Source organism: Drosophila innubila, chromosome X (assembly GCF_004354385.1).
Source record: "Drosophila innubila isolate TH190305 chromosome X, UK_Dinn_1.0, whole genome shotgun sequence".
NCBI classification, from domain to species: domain Eukaryota; kingdom Metazoa; phylum Arthropoda; class Insecta; order Diptera; family Drosophilidae; genus Drosophila; species Drosophila innubila.
Window position 1 is genome coordinate 33,680,032 of NC_047626.1, and position 23,183 is coordinate 33,703,214.

The 23,183-nt window shown below is 31.4% G+C and overlaps 1 protein-coding gene across 2 annotated transcripts in view; it reads left to right on the forward strand.

Annotated features, from left to right (window-relative positions):
• The window catches only part of LOC117794244 (voltage-dependent calcium channel type A subunit alpha-1), a 189,000-nt gene that overhangs the window by 152,253 nt on the left and 13,564 nt on the right, over window positions 1-23,183 (forward strand). For both annotated transcript variants that reach the window (XM_034634825.1, XM_034634826.1), the window contains 4 exons: window positions 11,714-11,835; window positions 11,916-12,079; window positions 12,729-12,929; window positions 22,905-23,056. In XM_034634825.1, the coding sequence (XP_034490716.1) occupies window positions 11,714-11,835; window positions 11,916-12,079; window positions 12,729-12,929; window positions 22,905-23,056 (639 nt within the window). The remainder of the gene's footprint in view (window positions 1-11,713; window positions 11,836-11,915; window positions 12,080-12,728; window positions 12,930-22,904; window positions 23,057-23,183) is intronic.

The window sequence follows — 23,183 nt, forward strand, 5'->3', positions numbered from 1 at the left end:
GGTGTTAGAGAGTGTAATTTTGGAACCGTAGGTAAAATTAAAAAAAAAGCGCGCGATTTTTATAAAAAAAAATTTCTTTCGTCGACGCAATATTTTTACAGTTGCACACACACTTCATGAGCATAAAAATCTTATTAATGCTTCTCCAGTGCTCTTCGAACTTCTTTTGGAATTGGAGCTTAAATGGAGCCAAATATTCAAAATAATTCCCTTTTTTCATTATATTATTTATCGATTGAGATTTTTCCAAATAAAACTCACAGATCCATTATGTACTTGGTAAACTGGCCATAAAATGGACAAGTCAAACTAGTGTTGGTAAATGGTCCATAGTAGTGACAAATTGCACAAAATAATAACAAAATAGGCAATTTTGTATGGAAACTCCAAACACAAAAAAAAAAAGATTAGTTGAGTCCCCAATCCAATTTTTTCGGCTTAATTCATGATAAATTGTCCTCAATTTGGTTTTTTTTTTTGATTTGGAATTGGCCCAGACTAATTGACTTTTACTGAAATTTTTGCTTGCATTGAATAAAAGTCACTAACAAATTAAAAAAATTAAAAGAAGACCAGCAAAATCCAGCTTGGCGGATCCAAGATTACAATTGAATTCTCAAAATCGTATAAAACGTGTTTTCCATCCGTTCCTTCATAGGCTTTAATAGATTATATCTTTAACGACGAAAACTGGGGCTGCAGGCCAAAAAGCGTGGCAAGAATCATTATTTTGACGAAAGCGTTCGTAAAAAGTAGTATATGCATTCGATAAAGAAATCTTCAAAGATTACGAATCCAAAAGCTTATTAAATTGGGTAAAATTTGAGGGCGTGACAGACTGTCGCAGCTTACACATTTTTTAGTGCGCGCACAAATGAGCAAATTTTACAAAAAATACAAACTTTTCAGCTGAATTGTAGACAAGTTGTTTTCATCTGAAAAGAATGCTCGTTTTTAAATATTTAACTATGTTGTTTAAAAGACGAAAAAAGATTAAAATGTATATTTCGGTCAAAAAAAATTGATTTATTTTTTAAATTTTTTGTTAACGGACAAGCCTGAGTCACCCATTGTGCCAATCACCCTGTAATTTTAAAGCTTGGGAAGTTTTCTATCAAATGCTTTATAAATTTTGAAAATATCTTCAATGTCTTAAAAGATATGATTTTTGCAACGCAAAATGAGAAATGCCTATTTATTCCAGCTACGTAAATATTTACAGGATCAAGCCATATGTCAGAATTTTTTTAAATGAAATAATTCGTAGAGAAGTGCTAGATATCACTCTCACATTAATGACCATTTGGAAGTTCCTTAAGATTTTTCCTTCTCCAACAGGTATTCCAACCCCATGTACTATGGTCCGGATGACCATTTTTTTTGGAACAAATTAATAACTCGAGAACGAATGAAGATTTTTTGGTCTAGTTTTTTGCATTGGGCTTATAATATCAATCCGCAAATGGCCTAGAAAAGTGGGCGTGGTGCCGCCTTTATTTTGGATTCTGGTAAAATTTGATCTAAATCGGACAACTATATCATATAAAAATAATAATAGGAATTATCGGTTGAAAAGTCACTTTTTGTCCAAAAACATTCTTTTTCCAAACTGAACGTATATATGTGATATTATGCTCCTCACATTCGGGCTAACATATATCAAGATCGGAATACTATCAATTTTAATATCATATTGTTCAAATTATTAAAATCGGTCGTGAACTGACTTTTTGTATGAAACATGAAATTTCTATTTTTTGTCGATTGTAAAGATTTAACATTTATTCAATACGTAAACACAAGTTTTTGTAATTTTCGCCAATGCGCACAAAAAAATAAGCCAAAAAATTATAATATTCGTCATTTTGTCTCAAGTGTTGTCGCTACACCTTAAACAACTACGCATTTTTCAACGTGAGGTTAGCTGCAATAAAGTTAAATTTAGAGAAATTCGGAAAAATGCGCAACTTCAGCTTAATAGTACAAATTCAGAATTGATTTCTCTACAAAATGCATATAGTCGCATTGCTAGCATATGCTTGCAAAATTAGTTGCATCTTTCCAAACATAAAATTTATTCAAAAAATTTTTTAACGAGCAAGTTTTTAAAGTTCAAAAAAGAATACATTGCACGTTGATTTTCAACAACGCGGATATATAAACACAAAGTACAAGCCACAATGAATATAATCCACGATAAATTTTGTTAAAAAAGTTTCTGAATTAGGGTTGTTAAGTAATTAAATGTAAGCTTAAAAATTGAAATAACAATTTCATGTGCTCTCTGTTGAAAGCAACTCTGTTTCACAGCTGTTTGCTAAAGAGTGTTGGAAAATGTCAAAACTTTGGTTATGCAACATTTGAGTTGGAAGTATTTTTTATGCATCGCCATCAAAAAATCGTTAATTTGAACAACTTTAAATAATGACTTTATTCCAAAAAAAATCGTCATCCGGACCATAGTGCCATGGGAGCTTTTAAATGCCAGAAAAACCAACTGGCCATTATATCGGAAAAAAAAACAAGGCTAAATCTTACCAGCCAAATATCTTAAGCGACGTAGAATTAAAAAGTCAACATTTCGTAAAAAAAATAATCATACTTTTCCTAATTAAAAAATTAGTAGCGGGACAACTGTCAACCTATACATTGAAAATTATGCATAATTGGATTATAAATATAATTCATTAGTTTTCGTATCAAATCATGTATCAAAAGAGTTGGTTTGATTCTTGTCAAAAGAAAAAAGTTACATTTTGATGCTAGTGTAATTAATCTTCAAACATTTAAAAGTTACTGCATAATTTACTTCCTTAGCTTCGGAACTCGAGCATCTTTAAAATATCGTAAGCTCCAACTTCGGAGGGAACTTGTGCATGTCAATGTTGAATTGGCGAAAGTTTAATTTATGTCCGAAAATTGCATTGGCTTGAGTTTTTTGAATGCGGGTCCGCGATTTTTTTACTTTAAAATCAAATGATTGGCCCAGAAAGCCCCAGGTACATCTGACTAGTATGTATCATACATACTCACATAATGATCACTGTTACTATCATATTTCCATTTCTTAATAAAAATTATCATTTTCACTCATTAGACTCATTTTTCTTCAAAATAGATTGTCATCAATATATAAAATATAAAAGTACCTACTGACTTAAAAAAAATTTGAGCTATTGAAGAATAAACTGAGCTTTAATTACTGAAATATGTTTACATGACATACATCCGCTCATCAATCATAAGTTTATATCCATAATATTGTTTATTTATCTTTTTAAAGTACATTTGTAATTACAGAGGCATACATATTTACATATACGATTTCTTTAAATAATATGTATGGACCTGACATTTTCAATCAATTTGTGTTAATTTGTTATTTATTTTTTAAAATTTCACACACTAAGACCACAACAACCTAACAACCTAACGAATTTGTGCTTGGTACATTTACATAAGTAAATTGTTTTCTTCTAATTTTTAAATAATTTCAGAAACAAAAAGGTGAATAAGTTTGATAAACTCCAAGTGGTAAACCAAACAGAAATTATCGAAAATTTAAAACAAGAATAAATAATTGTATACTATATGAATATGTGTGAATACTTTTTGTGTCCATAATCCGTTTCCGATATAAATGTTGTTCACGACCAATTACTTAAGTCGAAGTAAAACCTAGTACCTTTTGAATATACGCTCTCTCATCTACATGTATTAACTTATTTACCTGTTAATAGATACAAATACTCACAAATACTATATATATATATAATATATATATATATATATATATATATATATATATATATACATATATATATATATATATATATATATATATATATGCGAGCGGTGTATCGCTTTTTTTTTGCATTTACTCATAGACATACATACATAGATTAATATGTTGCATAGCCATTTATTAAACAGTTATAGACGCCAATTTTCGTTTAGTTTCCGTATTCAATGTTGTAATTTGATCGTTGATCGTATGTATAAGTACGTGTACGTAGGCGTTTAAGGGGCAAGCGTTTCAAGTCGATAACAGGGTTTTGCAAAGCATCGATAAGCAGCGTTGCGGAACCAAGTCGATAACAGGGTTTTGCAAAGAATCGATAAGCAGCGCTGATCCAAGGATTTGTAACTAAATAATAAATTCGATCATTTTATTACGAAAATCAACATATTATTTCAATCGGCTCTTGGCCAATGCGCAATTTAGATTCAGATTAAAGCTAACAATATCTTTATGATTGTACCTTTTTTAAAACAAAGCAAATCTATCAGTTCAAGCTATAGTGGGTATTCATTTTCGTGCGTAGCACAATTTTAATCAATTTAACGCATACTTTTGAATCAGTTTCATCATCTGATTAATAAACAAATTCTTGAAGCTGCATCCACAGTAGCAATGAAGAACTATCGTACTGGTCGCCTTCGATAGTGTTCCATAGTTTTTCAAAACCATCGACTGTTTTCGATATTGATTGGATTTTTAAAAATATTGTCCCAGCCACAGTTATTGTAATCTTACTGATCGCTTTTTATTATTGGCATAATTTTAAAGCAAAAATAGATAAACAATATTTTTAAAGTGGAATGTTAGTCCAGAGAGTATTTTCATATGCAATTAAGTAATTGAATAGAGTATTTATACCAGGTGAAAAACTAATTGAACTAAGTCAACCCTGTTGTAAACAGTGGTCAACTCAATCAACGGTTGCGTTGAATGTAAATTCACAGTGCTCTATGGGCTATTTTTTTATTTTTTCCGGCATAAACTATAAATATAAAGCTAGAGATCTAAGTTTTTTTGTATGTTAGCTAAACTCCGGCTCTGAGAAAAAATTGTTGCATAGATAATACCCATATAAAGCTAGAATTAAAAAAAAATGTATTAGTTGATTGTGCCACGCCTTAATTTTCCGACCCTTACTACTACCTGAACTAGCTCAAGCAAAAAGTAATATTTTAAACGCGATTAATGACATTTTACACTATGGACTTTAAGACCGACATGCACATGCACCGACATGCACAAGCACAAAACTAATTCTCCACGAATCACAACTACGTGTACTTTGGTTAGATTTTTGCTAAAACAAAATTTAATAACAATAACAGTGGAACAAAAAAACAACGCAACACATGTGTTTTACTTATGACGCCAATATTTATTAAGCATACCGCTAGAATATTTATCCATCCTAAACTTATTTAGTTTTAAGCTAATAAGCTAAAGCTTATTAAAATCACCATAAGTTTGGCGCCAAATCATCTTACTTTACGCAGCTGCCAAAAGAATAGAATTGCCTACCAGCAAAAAAAAAAATTATTTTATCTAACTGATCGAATCCTTGACTTTATGAGGCCTAAATTGAATGGCTTATGGTGCAGTTCGAAAAAACTCAGTTGACAATGTGTGTGAAAACATGGAGTAAACGCTTCATAACAAGAGTTGAAGTCATAATTTATGCGTTAAAGGTCTAATTAAAGACGTAGCGAGTTGAAAATATTTATTACAGTCGTTCATCAAAAATTTAACGACCAAACTCAAGTCTACAAAATAACTACGATGAACAATCCCCACTGAGTTGTTGGATTTTTTTCTTGGAAATCGATTTAATCAACTCAATAGATCGTCAAAAAAATCATCGATGATCGCTTCCGTGAAAGTCGAGTTGTCGATATTTCGATATATTTTTACATCACGAGTTTTCGTTCGTCAACAATTAAAAAAAAGCAAGGATTTTAATAAAAAATGAGCTCGCCAATAAAGAGTACAAGAAAGCATTGTGTTGATGCTTTAAAAAAAGTTGAAAAGGTTAAGCTAATAAACGCCGATAAAATGAAGAGCGCGTATATAGATAAGCCCACTGAAAGGCGGTAGCCAGCTTTGCCACATTAAGTTGCAACTTGCAACAATACAATTTCACTTCACTAATTATATTAATTAATTAAAATTTAATATTCACAATATGCATGCAAATCTAAGTAGTTAGGAAGTTACAGTTACATACAGACAAATAACATACATAATTATCTTAACGCCTTTTTAATTTATTTGACTTAATTCGCTTGAAATTTTTTTTGGCAATTTGTTTTTTATTTTATAAACATCTGATTTGGTTAAAGAGGCCACAATAACTTTGTTTTGCTTATGAACAGATGATTTGGTTTAACAGGGCACAATAACAGCGCATGGTCGCTTAAATACGTATATCGACTAATATTCTGTATATAAAATAACGTTTGCTAACGTTTTTTGTGTGGAAAATTGAATTTCTCATGTTTTCATTTTGCTGCCAGTCTAAATAGGCCTTAAGCAGGAAAGTATCGTATGTCCCATACAAAATACACAGAAAATTATTTTTTAAGAATAAGGGTTAATTTAAATTATATCGGTTCACTTTTTCTCACACCTTTCTTCAATGTGCATCCAATTCTAATCCTTTTTTCATCAGGCAAAAAATTGCATTGAATAAAATCATACAGGTATTTAAAATTGCAAATCACATGCCAATTTATCCCCACCAAATAGATTGAAGTTAATTTGAGCATGTCGCGTACTGGTACTTTTCACAAATATCTTTTTAATACCAAATTTAATTACCAATGCATCGGCGATTGCAATATAAAATAGTTATAATAAAATAATATAGTAAGCCATTTTGACTTAAATCATACACCAAGGCACTATGGGCGATTTTTCGATTTAGGTGGCATATGAAGCTAGAGACTTGAAACTTTTTTGTGTACGTTAGTTAGACAAAAATAAAATGTAACATTTTTTTTTTGATATTGGACCACCCCCTTCCCGCACGGCTCTGGGAAAAAAATGCGACATATTGGCAAAAACTCTAAAAGTATTACCTATATTAACCCAAATTTTTGGAAAAATTGGTCGATTGAGCCACGTCTTTACTTCCCGCCCCTGAATTTGTATAAGCAAAACGACATTTTTTTAATGTGATTTATTCGAAAAGGAGCAAAAAAGGATAATTACATTAGATAGAGAGTCTATAATAGAAGAAAGTAATAGTCCACGGAACACAACTACTTTGGTTAGATTTTTGATAGTAAAATATAATAACAATAACAGCAACAACACAACTCATATAAATTTACTTATGTTACTCTTAACAGTTTTGCTTAGTTTTTAGCTTTTAAAAGTCACTATACACTGGGTGCCAAATTTCACAAGCACGTTTTATGAAAAATCAGCTGACTTTGCAAAGCTGCCAAAAAAAGTCCACCGAAAAAAAATATTTTTCAATCTAACTGAAGTATCTACTTTTAACAAATGAAGCCATTTTTTGATTATGCTGCCATGAAACCGAAAAATCGCCCATAGTGCAAGGGCTGTTACTCCCTATTAATTAAGTATTTCAACTTACAATAAATTGCATCAATAAATTTGCTTTTCTTAAATAATATTTTCCCAAATACTGGGTGCGCCATCTGTTGCGATAGCATTTGAAACTTGAATAACTTTTGATGTGGACCAAATTTTTTTTGTTATATACAAACTCTATTTGTTCCTTTCTATTTTATTTCCATCATTTTTTGAATATAATATCCAACAAATAACCGCCTTTATTTTTGATGCATTTCGTGCATTTTGCATCACGTTTTCCAGCGTCTCTGTGGTAATAATCGATATTTCCCGGCGAATATTGGCTTCGAGCTAGGCTATGGTCGGCGGCTTGTCGATGTAAACTTTGTTCTTAAAATACCACCACAAAAAGAAATCCGGCGGCGTCAAATCGGGTGATCGCAGTGGCCAGTCGAAATCGCCGTTTTTCGATATGACGCGTCGGTCGAACATCCTGCGGAGAAGCGTCATTGAATCGCGGCTAGTGTGTGCTGTGGCTCCGTCTTGTTGGAACCAGAAATGCGCCATGTCATTTTCAGTCACATCCGGAAACACAAAGTCACGCAGCATCGCGCTGTACCGCTCGTCATTGCGAGGCGTTGCCAGCCTCGTTGTCGAAAAAACACAGCCGATGATCTTTTTGGCCGATACGTCACCCCAAACGGTCACTTTTTGATCATGAAGAGGCTCCTTAAATATCTCACAACCAGCCGATATTTATGTCAATACGTAAAAAAAAAAGGCGGAACTATTCAAGTTTCAAATGCTATCGCAACAGATGGCTCACCCTGTATCATGTGGAATACCCAAGTCATAAACATTTAAACCAGTGGTGGGCCCGAAATTTACAATCGTGATCACTACAACAAGGTCAACAACAAATATGCCTTATTTTCGGTTGTCCGTCGAGCAGACGCCTTTGCTTTATGTATTTTGTTTTTGTAAGCTCGCTCGAGATCGGCACCTGTTTGTTCAAGTGTTTGTGCGTCTTTTTGGCGTCACTTTCCAAAACATAACTGTTCAAGCATTACGAGCAGCAAGAGCAAAGACGTGCCCACCGCTGATTTAAACGTTAAATACATTTATTCCCTAGCTCAATTCTTATTAAATTTTTCGTATGTAATATATTAATTAATTAAAGAAGTTTAACATTAATGTGCAGTTCAAGATTGGCAGCTATGTCTTTAAGGATATTAAAAAAAACCGACTCAGCAATTTACTTTTGTAACATCCGATATGTCTCGGTTTCCGGACTTTTTGCTTTACTTTTATAATTTCGTACAATTTGCGCCATTTTTGTAATGTACTACGTGAATAAAAAAACTATATAGTGCCGCGATAGTGCTAAGCCATCGGTAGCTCTCCACTTCTAATCCAAACCAGAATTTGCATTAAGAACTGAAAGGAATCATACATATATGTATTGTGTTTATATATCTAAATATGTATTTATATTATTAGAAAACAGCTTACACTTTACATGTCTCGTAATTTCTCTTTAGATTGCATGTTGCATGTACATATATAATGATACTTGTAAGTAGCGTATTGCACACTCATAACAATAGGCAACAGGCAAAAAATTACAAGAACCAATCCTATTTTTTGGGATAGATTTGGGGCCCCATAAGACGAAAAACACTTTTTTTTTTTTGATTTTTAAGAATCTGGCTTTTTTTCTTACCTTTTTTTAGAGATGCGCTCGCATTTGTCATCATTACTCGAGAATGCCAAACCCGATTTTTAAAAGCTTTACTTTTTCTGAAAGCTTGTCAATATATCTATAATTCATTTATACAAAGTTTAAGATTTAAACCAGTCGTTTATGAGACATCAATTTTCGAATTAAGAAAATTATGATATTTTGCTTATCTTTTTTTTCGATTTTTTTTGTTTAAAACTCGAGAAAAAGTCGAAAAAAATTTATTACATTTTAATTTTTTATTTTTTTGGCATAGCTGCATTAATTACACGTCGTTTAAGATATGATTCATTAAAATTTATGCAGAGACGGATAAGTAATTATAATATAAACAATGAAACAAGTTTTACGCAAAGGTTGATTTTCGACTGATCGGTCCCATGGAATCTATATTTTATAGTGGTCCGATTCCAAACAAAATCGGACAGGTTGTATAAAGCAATACGAGGTTTTTAATTTGTAAGTTTGGTACAAATTACTTTAAAAATATTAAAAAAGTTTTTTATACTAAAGGTTGCTTATCGACCGTTCGTATCAATCGTCCCTATGGCAGCTATATGACATAGTGGTTCGATTTCTACCAAATTTGGTTAGGATGTAATGGGCAATTAAAGATACCCAATTTATGAGTTTCATTGAGATATCTCCAAAAAACAAAAAAGTTGTTCATACTAAAACTTGATTTTCTATTGATCGGCCATATGGCAGCTATGTGATATAGTGGACCGATTTGAACTTCGTTCAGGATGCATAAGATCATCATAATTGCATATTGCACCAGCTTAGTTAAAATATCTCGAAAAACAAAAAGTTTTCCATACTAAAGCTTAATTTTACGCCCATCGGTCCGATGACAGCTATATGGTATAGTGGACAGATTTGAGCCAAAATTGGGGAAGATGTATAGGACAATATAGAATACACAGTTTGTGAGTTTTCTCAAAAAATAACAAAGATTGTCATACTAAAGTTCAATTTTCGACTGATCGTTCCTTTGGCAGCTATATTGAAACGCCAACCGACTTAAACTAAATTCGGTAGGGATATTAAACACATTACCAGATACACAACCTGCGAGATTGGATGGTATATCTTAAGAAACAGCAGAAGTTTTCATACTAAAGGCTGATTCTAATCCTATCTCTCCTATGGCTATATGATATAGTAGACCGATTTAAACCAAATATTGTCAAAATGAGTAAGATAATATTAAATTGATTTTGTGTGAGAATGGTTGTGATATCTCAAAAATCAAAAAAAAGTTCATAATAAAGGTCATGCCGCTCTACGAAAATCATAATTTTCTTAATTTGAAAATTTATGTCTCTTAAACTACTGGTTTAAATCTTAAACTTTGTATTAATGAACTTCAGATATATTCATTAGGTTTCAGAAAAGTAAAGCTTTTAAGCATCGGTTTTGACATTCTCGCCTAATGATGACAATTGTGGGCGCACCTCTGAAAAAAAGTAATTAAAAAAAAGCTAATTTTAAAAAATTCTAAAAAAAAATCTTATTATAGAAAAAAAAATTATTTTCGTCGTTTGGGGTCCCATATCTATCAAAAAAAGTGGGTTTGGTTTTTGTTATAGCCAAAAAGTTAAAATTTGTTGCCTAGTGTAATTGTTGCTACCTTTGTTCTACTCTATACCCTACACATGTATAGATTTTTAAATTTTATTTACATGTACATCTATATACATACTTGTATTGTAGATTTATTTTACAAAAGTAGTAACATATAAGTATCATTGCTTTACATTTATTTTAAGTTTGGCATAATTTATTTATGATTGTATATGATTTATTTTGATAAAAACAATGTCTCTTGTTTTGTCATAAATATAGGACAGCATTTAACTACAATTATTTAAAATGAATCTGGGTAATAAACAATTGGCCTATAAGTAATGCAAAACGAGAAAAAAGAAAGTCATTCAAATGAAACAATAGTCCACATAATAAATAGAAACAAAACAGTTTAATTGAGATAGAAAAAAAATAGTAATAATTAAAATATAATATATCCGAATAACAATAAACTAATATACATTAAAAGTGTTTAAGTATTTATACACATACTTATGTATACTCCTAAGTAGTGTATGGATTTGTTTAAATGTTACACGCCTTAATATAGGTTTTCCTGCATTTGAGAACCTTGCAATACTTCAACTTAGTGCAATTAAAACCGCATTTAGATATGTATTTTGTTGCAGTGAAGTAATATTTGTTTTTAATTTACATATACTTACTAATATAATCCTTTAATTACGTATACGTAAAAGAATACATACATATAAGTATATATATAAACATATATGTATTTGTATATATTTATATTTATTTTGCTGCTTTTATATATGTATACATATATATTCCCTCCGCTCCAAAATGGAGCATTGGAAACATTTGTAGCTTTTATTGTACACTAAATATATATACGAAAAAATAAAATAAATTTTTTTTTAATTGAGTGAATCCATTAGAAATCTGTCTGAAGCCAAATTACAGTATAAGAACGTTTCAATCGTTATAATATTAATGCGTGTGAGCCGTGGCTGATTTCAAATGGCATCATTCATTGTTAATAATCTATAACTATAATTAAAACCACCAATTCTCTCAATTAGATGCTGGAATTACAAGATGCCTCGAGACATCCATCACAAGAATCGTTAACTGGTGCCGATGCTGGCCATTTACATCCTGGACATTCGTACATAAATGGTCATCGACATTCGCCTAGTTTGAGGTATATTTCGACTTATCTATCTTAATCAAAGAAATTCATTTGCAAATCAATATAAATACATCCTGTCTTTTTTTAAACAGACACAACGGCTCTCCATTAGCCAGATCACCAAGTCCTAGACGGCGCGGCCATCAATACATACATCATGATATCGGGTTCTCCGATACCGTATCTAATGTTGTAGAGATGGTCAAGGAGACTCGTCATCCTAGGCATGGAAATAATCATCCCCGGTATCCAAGAGGTATAAATTCATTTATAACATTTGTTTCACTCATATGTATGTATGTACTATAATGTATAAGTATTTAATGCACTTGTAAATGTATGTGTGAGTCGTAAATATAAATAATAGTATTCTAAAACGTTCTTTTAAACTTTTCCTGGTCTTTCGACATGAACATGTCTGTTTAGTTTTCATAATTACAAAGGCGTTTTAATTATTTTTATTAATCTATAATTGCTGCCACTTAAACTGTGTGTGATATTTTTAAATAAGTTACTTATGCGTAATTCCAAATTTGGTAATAGAAAATTAGAAATATGTTCTTAGTATGTTGATAATATCAATCTAATTTAACAAGCGCTTATGTTATATATAAAGTGCATACATTTTGATTCGGTTAAACCGAAGTTTTATCTAAATATTTAGTAGTTCTTAGTCATATACACAAATATATGATATGTCTTGTAATTGATTTCCGTTTTACATGTCATTTATGTCTAATTTAAATTTTACTGTTTTCTTTTGATAAATCAATATCAAATTTCGTTTTTATTTATATTAAAATTATGCAATTCTAATACGATTCTTACAATACGTAAGCAGTTGTGCCCCGACATCCTTAATTATTGTCGTTTTCTTTATTATTGTTGTTATATGTACAATATAGGTTCATGGTCAGCATCGACAAGTCCAGCCCGTTCGCCTTCGCCTTCTCGTTATGGTGGTCATTTGTCTCGCAGTAAACGCACTCAACTGCCTTATCCCACATATGGGACTACAAGTTTATGTCAAAGATCACGATCGCCGAGTCCCGCTCGACTTCAGGAGATGCGTGAACGAGATAGACTTGGTTATGGGATTGATATGGGTACATCTTTAGCACATGTTATCTAAAGCTGACAACTCAGCCAAAATCAAAACACACTATTAATAATCAAAAGCAATTTGAAAATCAAAATCAAAACCAAAAAACATAAATTATATGTTTTCTATATATGCTACAAATTTCTTGAAACATTTCTACTCTTATAAACATTAGATATCAAAATCAGACATGCTTACTCGTACATAGCTACCATATAGCTTAACAAGTACATGTATTGCTGTGCCATGAGTCGTTCCATTTAAAGCTTTCAATTATCAAATAGTTTTCTACTTCACTTACATAATAACACATCTCTTAGCTTTTTGAGCGTTTTACTTGTACTTGTACTCATACTCAAATACTCGTAATAGCAATGTTCATTTCATATCTCTTGTGCCCATACACTTACATATACATTATGTACAAACATTCATCCTCATTAAACTACACGGGAAATTTGAAAAAAAAAATTTTGTTTACTAAACGCTCGAAAATATATACAGCACAACTTTAGTGGTTATAATGACGCATATAAATTTATATTTAACATATTTTAAAGGTAACATCCATGTTAAAGTAGCATATTTTAGATGACCAGTGCTAACAGCAGTGATTTTTAATATGACAGGTTTTAAATAGAGAACAAAAAAAAATTGACAACGCGCCATTTTTAAACATTCAATAAAACCACCGACAGTTTCAAAGCATATAAAAGTAAATACTAGGAGGTTTCCAGTTTTAACGAAGTTGGTTATTACATTTGAGCGCCCAGTGCATGTTACTGACACCTTATTGTGATCAGGAAGTCGATCTGAGACGATATTGCCCTGTTCATTTGGCTGTCTGTCTGTTTTGCTCCGAGCAGAACACACCATATCGAAACCGGTCGAATTTGATTACTATACCATACATCTGTCAAAGAAAAGATCTATCATAAATCAAACTTTAAAATAAAAAACTATTGGCTTTTGAGGTTTTTTGGTAATAGTCTATTGAGCTGGGCCAACTCTCTCGCGGTGAGATGCGGCTAGAGTCGAGCACGCTCGACAGTAGGATACCCTGAACCCAGGTACTCTTTTATAAAAGTTTATTTTCGACCAATTGTTCCTATGGCAGCTATATGAACAAAAAGATTAATGCATATTCTATCAGTTTGGTTACCATGTCTTAAAAAACAAAAAACTTTTCATACTAAAACTTGATTTTCTACCAATCGATCCTATGACAGCTATATGATATAGTCGACCGATTTGAATGAACTTCGGCTAGTTAAATGCAAATTCTATTAGTTTTAAAACTTTTTCACACTATATAATATAGTGGACCGATTTTGACCAAATTTGGTCAGGATCTATATTACCAGGCCAGATGCATATTCTTTCAGTTTGGTTCTGATATCTTAACAAACAAAAAACTGTTCAATACTAAAACTTCATTTTCGATGTATCGTTCCTATAGCAGCTATATGATATAGTGGTCCGATCAGGGTATAAAAAACAAACTCCAAAGAGAGACCGATTTATCATGAATTAAGCCAAAAAGTTAGATTGGGGACTCAACTAGTTTTTTTTTAAGTGTTTGAAGTTTCCATTCAAAATTGCCTATTTTTATACCCTGTGCCCATTAAAAATGTAATGAGTTTGGCAGAATGTACAGGCAGAAGGAGGCGTGGTAGACCCCATAAAGTATATATATTCTTGATCAGGATCAACAGCCTAGTCGATCTAGCTCTGTCCGTCTGTCTGTAAGTCTGTTTGATCGCGTCGATCTCAGAAACTAAAAGAGCTGTAGGTTCCTGAATACCATACGCAGGTCAAGTTTGTTTCCAATTTTGGATGCCACACCCGCTTCGCCCACAAATCGCACAAAATGATTTACAGGTGCAATTTTTAAGATATCACTTCTTAGCCCGAATCGTCCTGAGCAACTATTTTTCGAGTTTCATCATAAAACTTTCAGGACAGATAATTTTGAGGTCGCTGAATCCGAAAAAGACATTCCTTTTGTTCGTCCTTGTCAGGATAATCGACAGGACCATTTTTTCGGCTGTTACCATATTGTAACGCTGGGAATAACAGGGTACAGGTTTTTTAATACTACAAAATACGAATATTTGCGAAAAAGTCTAATAAACACAGCTTTAACCAACAGGGGGGCTCCTCCATGATATATATGGGCAAATTTGGTTCAAATCGGTGCACTATATGCACTATGACAGCTATAGTCATAGGAACAATTGGGGTCAAATTCACCTTTAGTATGGAAAACTTTGCTGTTTTTTGAGATATCTCAACCAAATTTGGTTCAAATCGGCTTACTATATCATATAGCTGCCAAAGGAACAATCATATTTTATGTACAAAATAGTATCGAAACGCGATTAAAATGTATGGGAAAAACATATACCCTGTACTTCCCAGCGTTACCATATGGTAACACGAAAATAAAAAGCGTAAATTTACTAAAATTAGCTAAACGATTTAAATTTACTTGCGACAAATTGCCAAATGCCGTTTTTTTGCACTGCAGAATATAGTGAGAAACTTAAAGCTCATTTTTTGATTAGCTAGCTTTAAGTGATTGTTTCAATCAGCTTTTAATCAGTTAGAGACAACAATTTACTCTTAGAATATCATATTTAAGTTAGTCTGATGTTAAAATGTTGTCTGAAAATGAAGTTTTAGTAAATGCCTATTGCTTGTTATCATATGGTAACGCTGGGAATATTCGTGTTAACTGAACAATCAGGTAGGAAGTAAGTCTATTAAACGACCCTAAAAATTTCAAAGCGATTGACCCATAAATAGAGAAGATATTTCGGAATTTTATTTAATTCAATAATTCAATAATTACATTTGCATGAATAAGTTTATATGCCAGACAGTATGAAATAGTACCCATTTTTTTTGGGTACCAAGTAAGAATCGAGCGATAAGGAAAAATATTATCGATATCATGTAATGAAAATGTTAATTTATAGTTTATCTTTATACAATATACAATTTGACTAAAATATAATTGTGTTAATTTATAAGTATGGAATTTTGCATGGCGAAATTCCATATGACGTCACATTTTTCAATAAAGTCGGACAGAAGCTGATTGCTATGCATGAAATTGCATGAGAAGAAAAGCGATCGTTTTGCAGAACTACTTTCGCATCGTTGACGAGCACTGAAAGCTGCAAAATAAGAATTTTAATTATTAATATTTCCGATTCCTCACACATATATTCAATAAGTATCTGCTTATTATCACTGTAAAAAAAACCTTAACATTTCCCGCATTAAAAATCTCATAAATTTAGACATTGTCTTTTATTTTAATTTCGCGCGCACTGCAGCAGCCTTTTTCAGGCTCGAATTTGTTGCGTGAGAGAGGAAGAGAGTGAGAGAGGAAAATGGGTGCTGCCAGAATGCAGGCTGAGCAAAGTTGTAGTTTGTGGCTATTCTTGACACAATCCACATCGATTCCGAGCGATTACGATTACGATTTACGATTTATCAATTTCTAATTTATTTGAACTACGTTGAATATAATACCGAGTGATTTATTAGTTCAGTGGTGCATTAATAAAGAGGCACAGGGTATCCTACTGTCGAGCGTACTCGACTGTAGTTGCACCTCACCGCGATCAAAGAAAGCAGGGGGCGAAGCCCCCATGTTGTTGTTGCTTTGTGCAACTTGTCACTTTACAGCTCGTTTACCATCACTGATTTGGCCACACGGCCACAAGTTGCTTCTTAAACATCTCTATAAAATTCATTCTAGAGGTGTAAGGGAGTGTAAATAGAGGACCGTAAATAAACTTGTATTGGAATTGGAGCTTTGCCAAATATTTAAAATAATTAACTTTTTTTTATTATATTATATTTCGATTGAGATTTTTTCAAATACATTTCACACATTCTTTATGTACTTGGTAAACTGGCCACAAAATGGACAAGTCAAAGAAAACTAGTGTTGGTAAATGGTCCATAGTAGTGACAAATTGCACAAAGCATTAACAAAAATAGGCAATTTTGCATGGAAACTTCAAAGATTAAAAAAAAACTAGTTGAGTCCCCAAACCAATTTTTTCGGCTAAATGCATGACAAATTGCCCTCAATTTGGGTTTTTTGTTTTTTTTTTGATTTGGAGTTATCCCAGCTCAATAGACCTTTATCGGTTTTTTATCAAATCCCACAAAGTTCAATCTCATTTGGTTTTATCTAATACATCCTGACTAAATTTTGTTCAAGTCAGCTCACTATAATTTCAGTTGTCTTGATTCTTTAGATTTCTTAACCAAAATCGCAGATTGAGATACTCACGAGAATTGGTTCAAATTATTTTACTGTATCAAATAGCTGCAATAGCAACGATCGGTCGAAAATTAAGGCTTAGTACACAAACTCGACGGTTGTGGATTTGGTATTGTCTTATAAACACATCGTGATCAAATATCAGACTACTATATTAAATAGCTGTCTTAGGAACGATCAGTCGAGAATTGAAAAAGGGCTCTGCAAGAGTATGAAATCTTCGGCTTGCCGTTGATAGCCCTCTTTCTTGTTATTTTTGTTTTTTCTTATTTTGTATGTCTGAAGAAATTATTTCCTAAAAAAACAATAATATTTGCTTTAAACCTTTGAAAGTAAAACCAAATTAAATAATACAATTTTTTAAGTACAGGCTTGACTCCAGCAGGCCAGGAAGTAAAAATTCCTATCAAACTTCATATAAAAAAAACTGAAGGAATTTTTTTTGGTTTTTTTTTTTAGTTGGACAGGAAATTTTATTTCCGGGCCTGCTGGAGATAGGCCTAAAAGTTTTTAAAGTAGCAATAACAATATCAGGGGAGTTTTATAAAAAATCTGCCTTCCACAATGTATAGTACAAACAATTCGCCTTCATCTTTATCTACGTCCTTAGCTTAATAATGATGAAGCCGCATAACACAATCTGACACATAGCGGTATTGGATTATCTGATAGTTTATCTGATACATGGTTTTATTGAAACATTGAAAAATCTAACATTAGTGTTTATTCGGACACTACACGGACAACAGGGTTCGATAATACCATATAGTTTGTGGCATACCAGAAATATTTATTAAGTTTATTATAATTAACTTAATAATAAATTTCAAATCTACATGTATCATCTTCCTATTTATATTGTATGACAATTTCTGACAAGTGCGTAAATGTTAGGTATCGTAACAATGATTATCTGTACATCGAAAGAAAATTATGGGTATGCCTAAAAGACATTCTCCACCGAAATAACTGACCAAGAATCTATATGCTTGACTTTTGCAATTATTTTACTTCGCTAAAAAAAAAAATCCGTCTCAAATAATCAAGCTCAGCAGGTATATATGTGAGACTCGATTTCTAATTTGCTTTGCTCACACCTTCAACAGAAGCTATGGGTGGCATTTAATTATGACTTGCAGCAGAAAAACAGCTAAAACCATTAGATTGAAGTGGGGCAAATGACAAAGTTGTAATATGTATATCTTTCGTATTTTGCACTGTTATGTTTATCCTAGTTTCATTCTCTATACAATTTGTACTATGTACAACTGACAGTCATGCATGCTACCAAGAATAGTTAATGACCACCATGAATTCTCGTACTAATTGTGAATCTTAATGCATAAGTTATTAAGCAATTGTTGTCACTAATGTATATGGACATTCAATGAATTCGATGAATATATTGTATTAACTACTTACATACAATTAATGATAAAAACCTTAATGCAAAGTGGACCCATTATTACATATATTTAATGTTCATATACGTATTTATGTATTATACTCGTATTATGTAAGGATATATTATAAACAATGTTCAGATTTTGAACAAAACACATTTCGAGTAACTCAAAATTTGTGTTTTTCGAATGTGCTTATTTAAGCTACTCATCAGCTACATATCCACCAGCATAAAAAAGTTAAGTTAATTTATTCTCTTCACTGAACAATAAAATGCCAGTCTGCAAACGGTTTTAAGTTGACTACTAGTTAAAAAGATAATAAAATTGGAAATTTTGTTCTACGACTTTTTGAAAATAAAAAAAACAGCTAGTTTAACGGAAAATCGCTATATCCTGCTAAGATTAAAACTCCAACAGTTTCCAAACCATAGAAGCTACAGATATGTCATATGCGTGCCCTTAAACTTTATTTCTAAAGTGCTCAGGCTAATTTGCCGATTTTATAAAAATTTACATTCAACATCTTTATCAAACTTTAATAAGTTGTAGTCAATGAAATTCCGCGTTTTGTCGCTCATATCTGTAACAGTTTTCTTCTCAAGATATTAACAAATAAGTGTATATATACATAATACGTAAAGTTGAAATATGACAGCAACAATAACGTGTCGTAGCAGCAAACCTATGTAGCAGACAGCTTTTGCGTTGCAGTAATAACCAGTGTTGCCAGAAAGTTTTTTTTTGTAGCATTGCGGGCCGTCATAAGTTAAAGGAAAGCAATTGTTGGGGTCTTCCTACAACTTCTGTTTATTATTAGTGAAATAACGACCAGGAAAAAATAAAACAAAAAAATTTCTGAAATCTTCAAAAAAAAAAAAACTCTTCACGAGGTAAAAGTCTAGTGACGAAAGTTTAGATGCTCCAAATTATCTGATATCCAATTTCGTGACGAACGATATTCAATTTAATATATAAATTATATACGAACTATAACTATAATTATAAATAAAAATAGATCGGCAATCGGTTATCAAATATCAGATATTTTGGGGCGTTAAAACTATCGTCACAAGACTTTTAACTCGTGAAGAGGTTTTTTTTGGAAGATTTCTTTAGTGAAATTGCCATTTCATTGGCATTGATATAAAAGTAGCGCTAATAAAATTTTATTTCACTAGCATTGAAATTGTAATGCTAGTGAACATTTTTTAATTCGTAAGAAATAAAAATCAATTAACTATTTATGTTTTTGGCATTGAATATTTTGAATGAAATCGGATGTTAATTAGAATAAGCAATAAATTTTTTGAATACAAAAATTTTAAAATTTGGTACTTAAAAAAAAATTAATAAATGTTAAATAAATGTAAAAATTTTCGAAATATTTTTTAAAAAATATTGAAAATTTAGACAAATGTTAAATAATTAAAAAGATTCTATAACTTTAGAAAAATTTAAAGAAACAAAAAAAATTGCTCAAATATGAAAACAATGTAAAAATTTTTTTTTAAATTTTGAAAATTAAAAAAATGTTAAAAAAAAATATATTTTTTGCAAAGTTTGAACATTTTGAAATAATTTTATGATTTTTTTTTAATTTTTAACATTTACTTAATTTCTTAAAATTTTATAAAAACTTTAACATTTATTTTAATTTTTAAGATTTGAAACATCTGTATTTAAGCATTATCATCATTTTTTCAAAAATTTTAAATTTTGTACCAAATTTTCAAATTTTTTTATTCAAAAAATTCAATGCTAATGCTAATTAACATCCGATTTCATTAATAATATTCAGTGCCAAAAACATAAATTACACTAGGCAACAAACTTAGACTTTTTTCTTCTGAACTGAACCAAACTCACTTATTTGGATAGATATGGGGCCCCACACGATAAAAACATTTTGTTCTTTTTCTGTAGCAGAGTTTTTTTTTTAAATTTTCTTTTTTTTTTTGCCGTTTTTTAGAAGTGCGCCCACTTTTGTCATCTTTACTTGAGAATGCCTAAATCGATATTCAAAAGCTTTACTTTTCCTGAAAGCTCATCCATACACAGTTTAAGATTTAAGACAGTAGTTTTAGAACTATTAATTTTTGAAATAAATAATAAAAAAATTTTGATTTTTTGTAACCTTTTTTTTAGCTTTATTTACTTTAAAATTCGAGGAAAACTCGAAAAAAAATTTATTTTTGAATTAAGAAAATTATAATTTATTATTTATATATTATTTTTTTTTAATATAAAATTCGAGGAAAATTCGAAAAAATTTGAGCTGCGGTCGTGATTGATGTTCTACCGACTAGTCCCATGACAGCTATATGATATAGTGGACCGATTTGAACCAACTTCGTTAAGGATGCATAAAACCAACTTAAATACATATTCTATCAGCTTCGTTAAGATATCTAAAAAAAAAAAGTTTTTCAAACTAAAACTTGATTTGAGACCTACCGCTCTTATGGCAACTATATGATATAGTGGACAGATTTGAACCGATTTTGGTAAAAATGTATGGGACACCATAATATACTCAATTTGTGAGTTTGGTTGAAATATCTTAGAAAATAAGAAAGTTTTTCATACTAAAGGTGGATTATCGACCGATCGTTCCTATGGCAACTTTACGATATACTGAACCGATTTGAACAAAATTTGGTAGAGATAAATAACACATTACCAGATATACAACCTGTGCGATTAGTTTTTATATCTCAAGAAATAACATAACTTTTCACACTAAAGAGGAATTTTCGACCGATCCTTCCTATCGGAACTGATTTTAACCAAATTAGGTCATAATGTGTAAGACAACAACGAGCTCATATTCTGGGAGATTGGTTTAGATATCTCAAAAAAACAATCGTTTCTTATACTAAAGTCAATACCGCTCCACAAGGAAGTAATAAAGAGCAAGAAGAACATCCATAGATATAAAATGTTGTATCACCGTTTCTCCATAGATTTTATTAAACCATATTTTAAACGCCGCTCAATTAATGCAGCTATGCAACCAGAGTTTAAGACCGCAGCTCAGATTTTTTTTCGAATTTTCCTCGAATTTAAAAGTAAAAAAAGCCAAAAAAAATCATAATTTTCTTAATTCATAAATTGATAGCTCTAGAACTACTGGTTTGAATCTTAGACTGGGTGTGGGTGAATTACAGATATATTCATTGTTCTTAGGAAAAGTAAAACTTTTAAGTATCAATTTGGACATTCTCAAGAGTGATGACAAAAGTGGGCGCACCTCTAAAAATGGCAAGAAAAATTAAAAAAATTTGAAAGTAAAAACTCTGGCAGAGATAAAAAAATGTTTTTTGTCGTAAGGGGCCCCATATCTATCCAAAAAAGTGGGTTGGGTTCACATCAGAATTGGGCTGTTGCCTAGTGTAATTAATTGACTTTTATTTCATTACTAATATAAAAAGTTTCACTAGCACTACTTTTTCAATGCCAGTGATGTAAAATTTCATTAGCACTACTTTTATCAATGGTAATTAAAACGTAATGGTAATGCTTATAGGCACAACATTACAGGCAGACTATAAGTTACAAGGCAGACCATCCACACTGTATAGGCCCTTATCGAGTAGTTAGACCAGATAATGTTCTGGTAGGCAAAACTCCATATATAAAAAAGGTGTCGTAAAGAGAAGAAGAAGAATTTACAACTTTTCAATAAAAAGAACTTTTCACCGGTGGAAATTCGTTTGTATGGATCGTTTATAAATAACGTAAAAAGTAGTGGGCCAAGATGACTGCCTTGCGGTAATCCAGAAGTAACTTTGACGGACTATTGAAATGAATTTTGGAAAATAACAATTTGTGTTCTGTTACTAAAATATTTGAAAATGCAAAGAAGAAGATTGTTCGGAAAACCGAAAAGCTCAAGGTTATGTATGAGTTGTGAGTGAATTACAGAATCGAAATCTTTACTTTCATCCGTATAAATAACTTCAGTTTGCATCTCTTTCTTAAAACCTAAAAAAAAAACATTATTTTTTTCCTTAAATGGTAACTATTTTCTTAAAATAACAACTAAATACAAAACATTTAATTTTGTGCCTTACCGAATCTGAACATTGTTATAAAAATTAATATATTTGCATTCTATAAGAATATCGTTTCTATTGTCCCTGTTTGTAAAAGTAGGCGTATATCTATCACATAAATATCATATCTCGAACTTTCACATTCATTTACATAAATAACGAATTTGTTATACGAAACTTATCACATAATTTGTTTCCAATATTTATATTAGGTGGCACACATGTGCAGCATAGTTACCCAACGCTCGCCTCTCGTCGTGCTGGGATCGGACGACGCCTACCACCGACTCCAAGCAAACCGTCGACACTCCAGCTTAAGCCAGCCAATATCAATTTTCCCAAACTGAATGCGAGTCCAACACACGTACGTAAAAATTTTAAATTTAAATTGTGTCCCTATTTAGCTAACATTTTTATATCCAACACTGGCTCCGACAGTCGCAAAGAAAGACGCAATTACAATTGTAAACTCAACTGCCATGTATGATTAG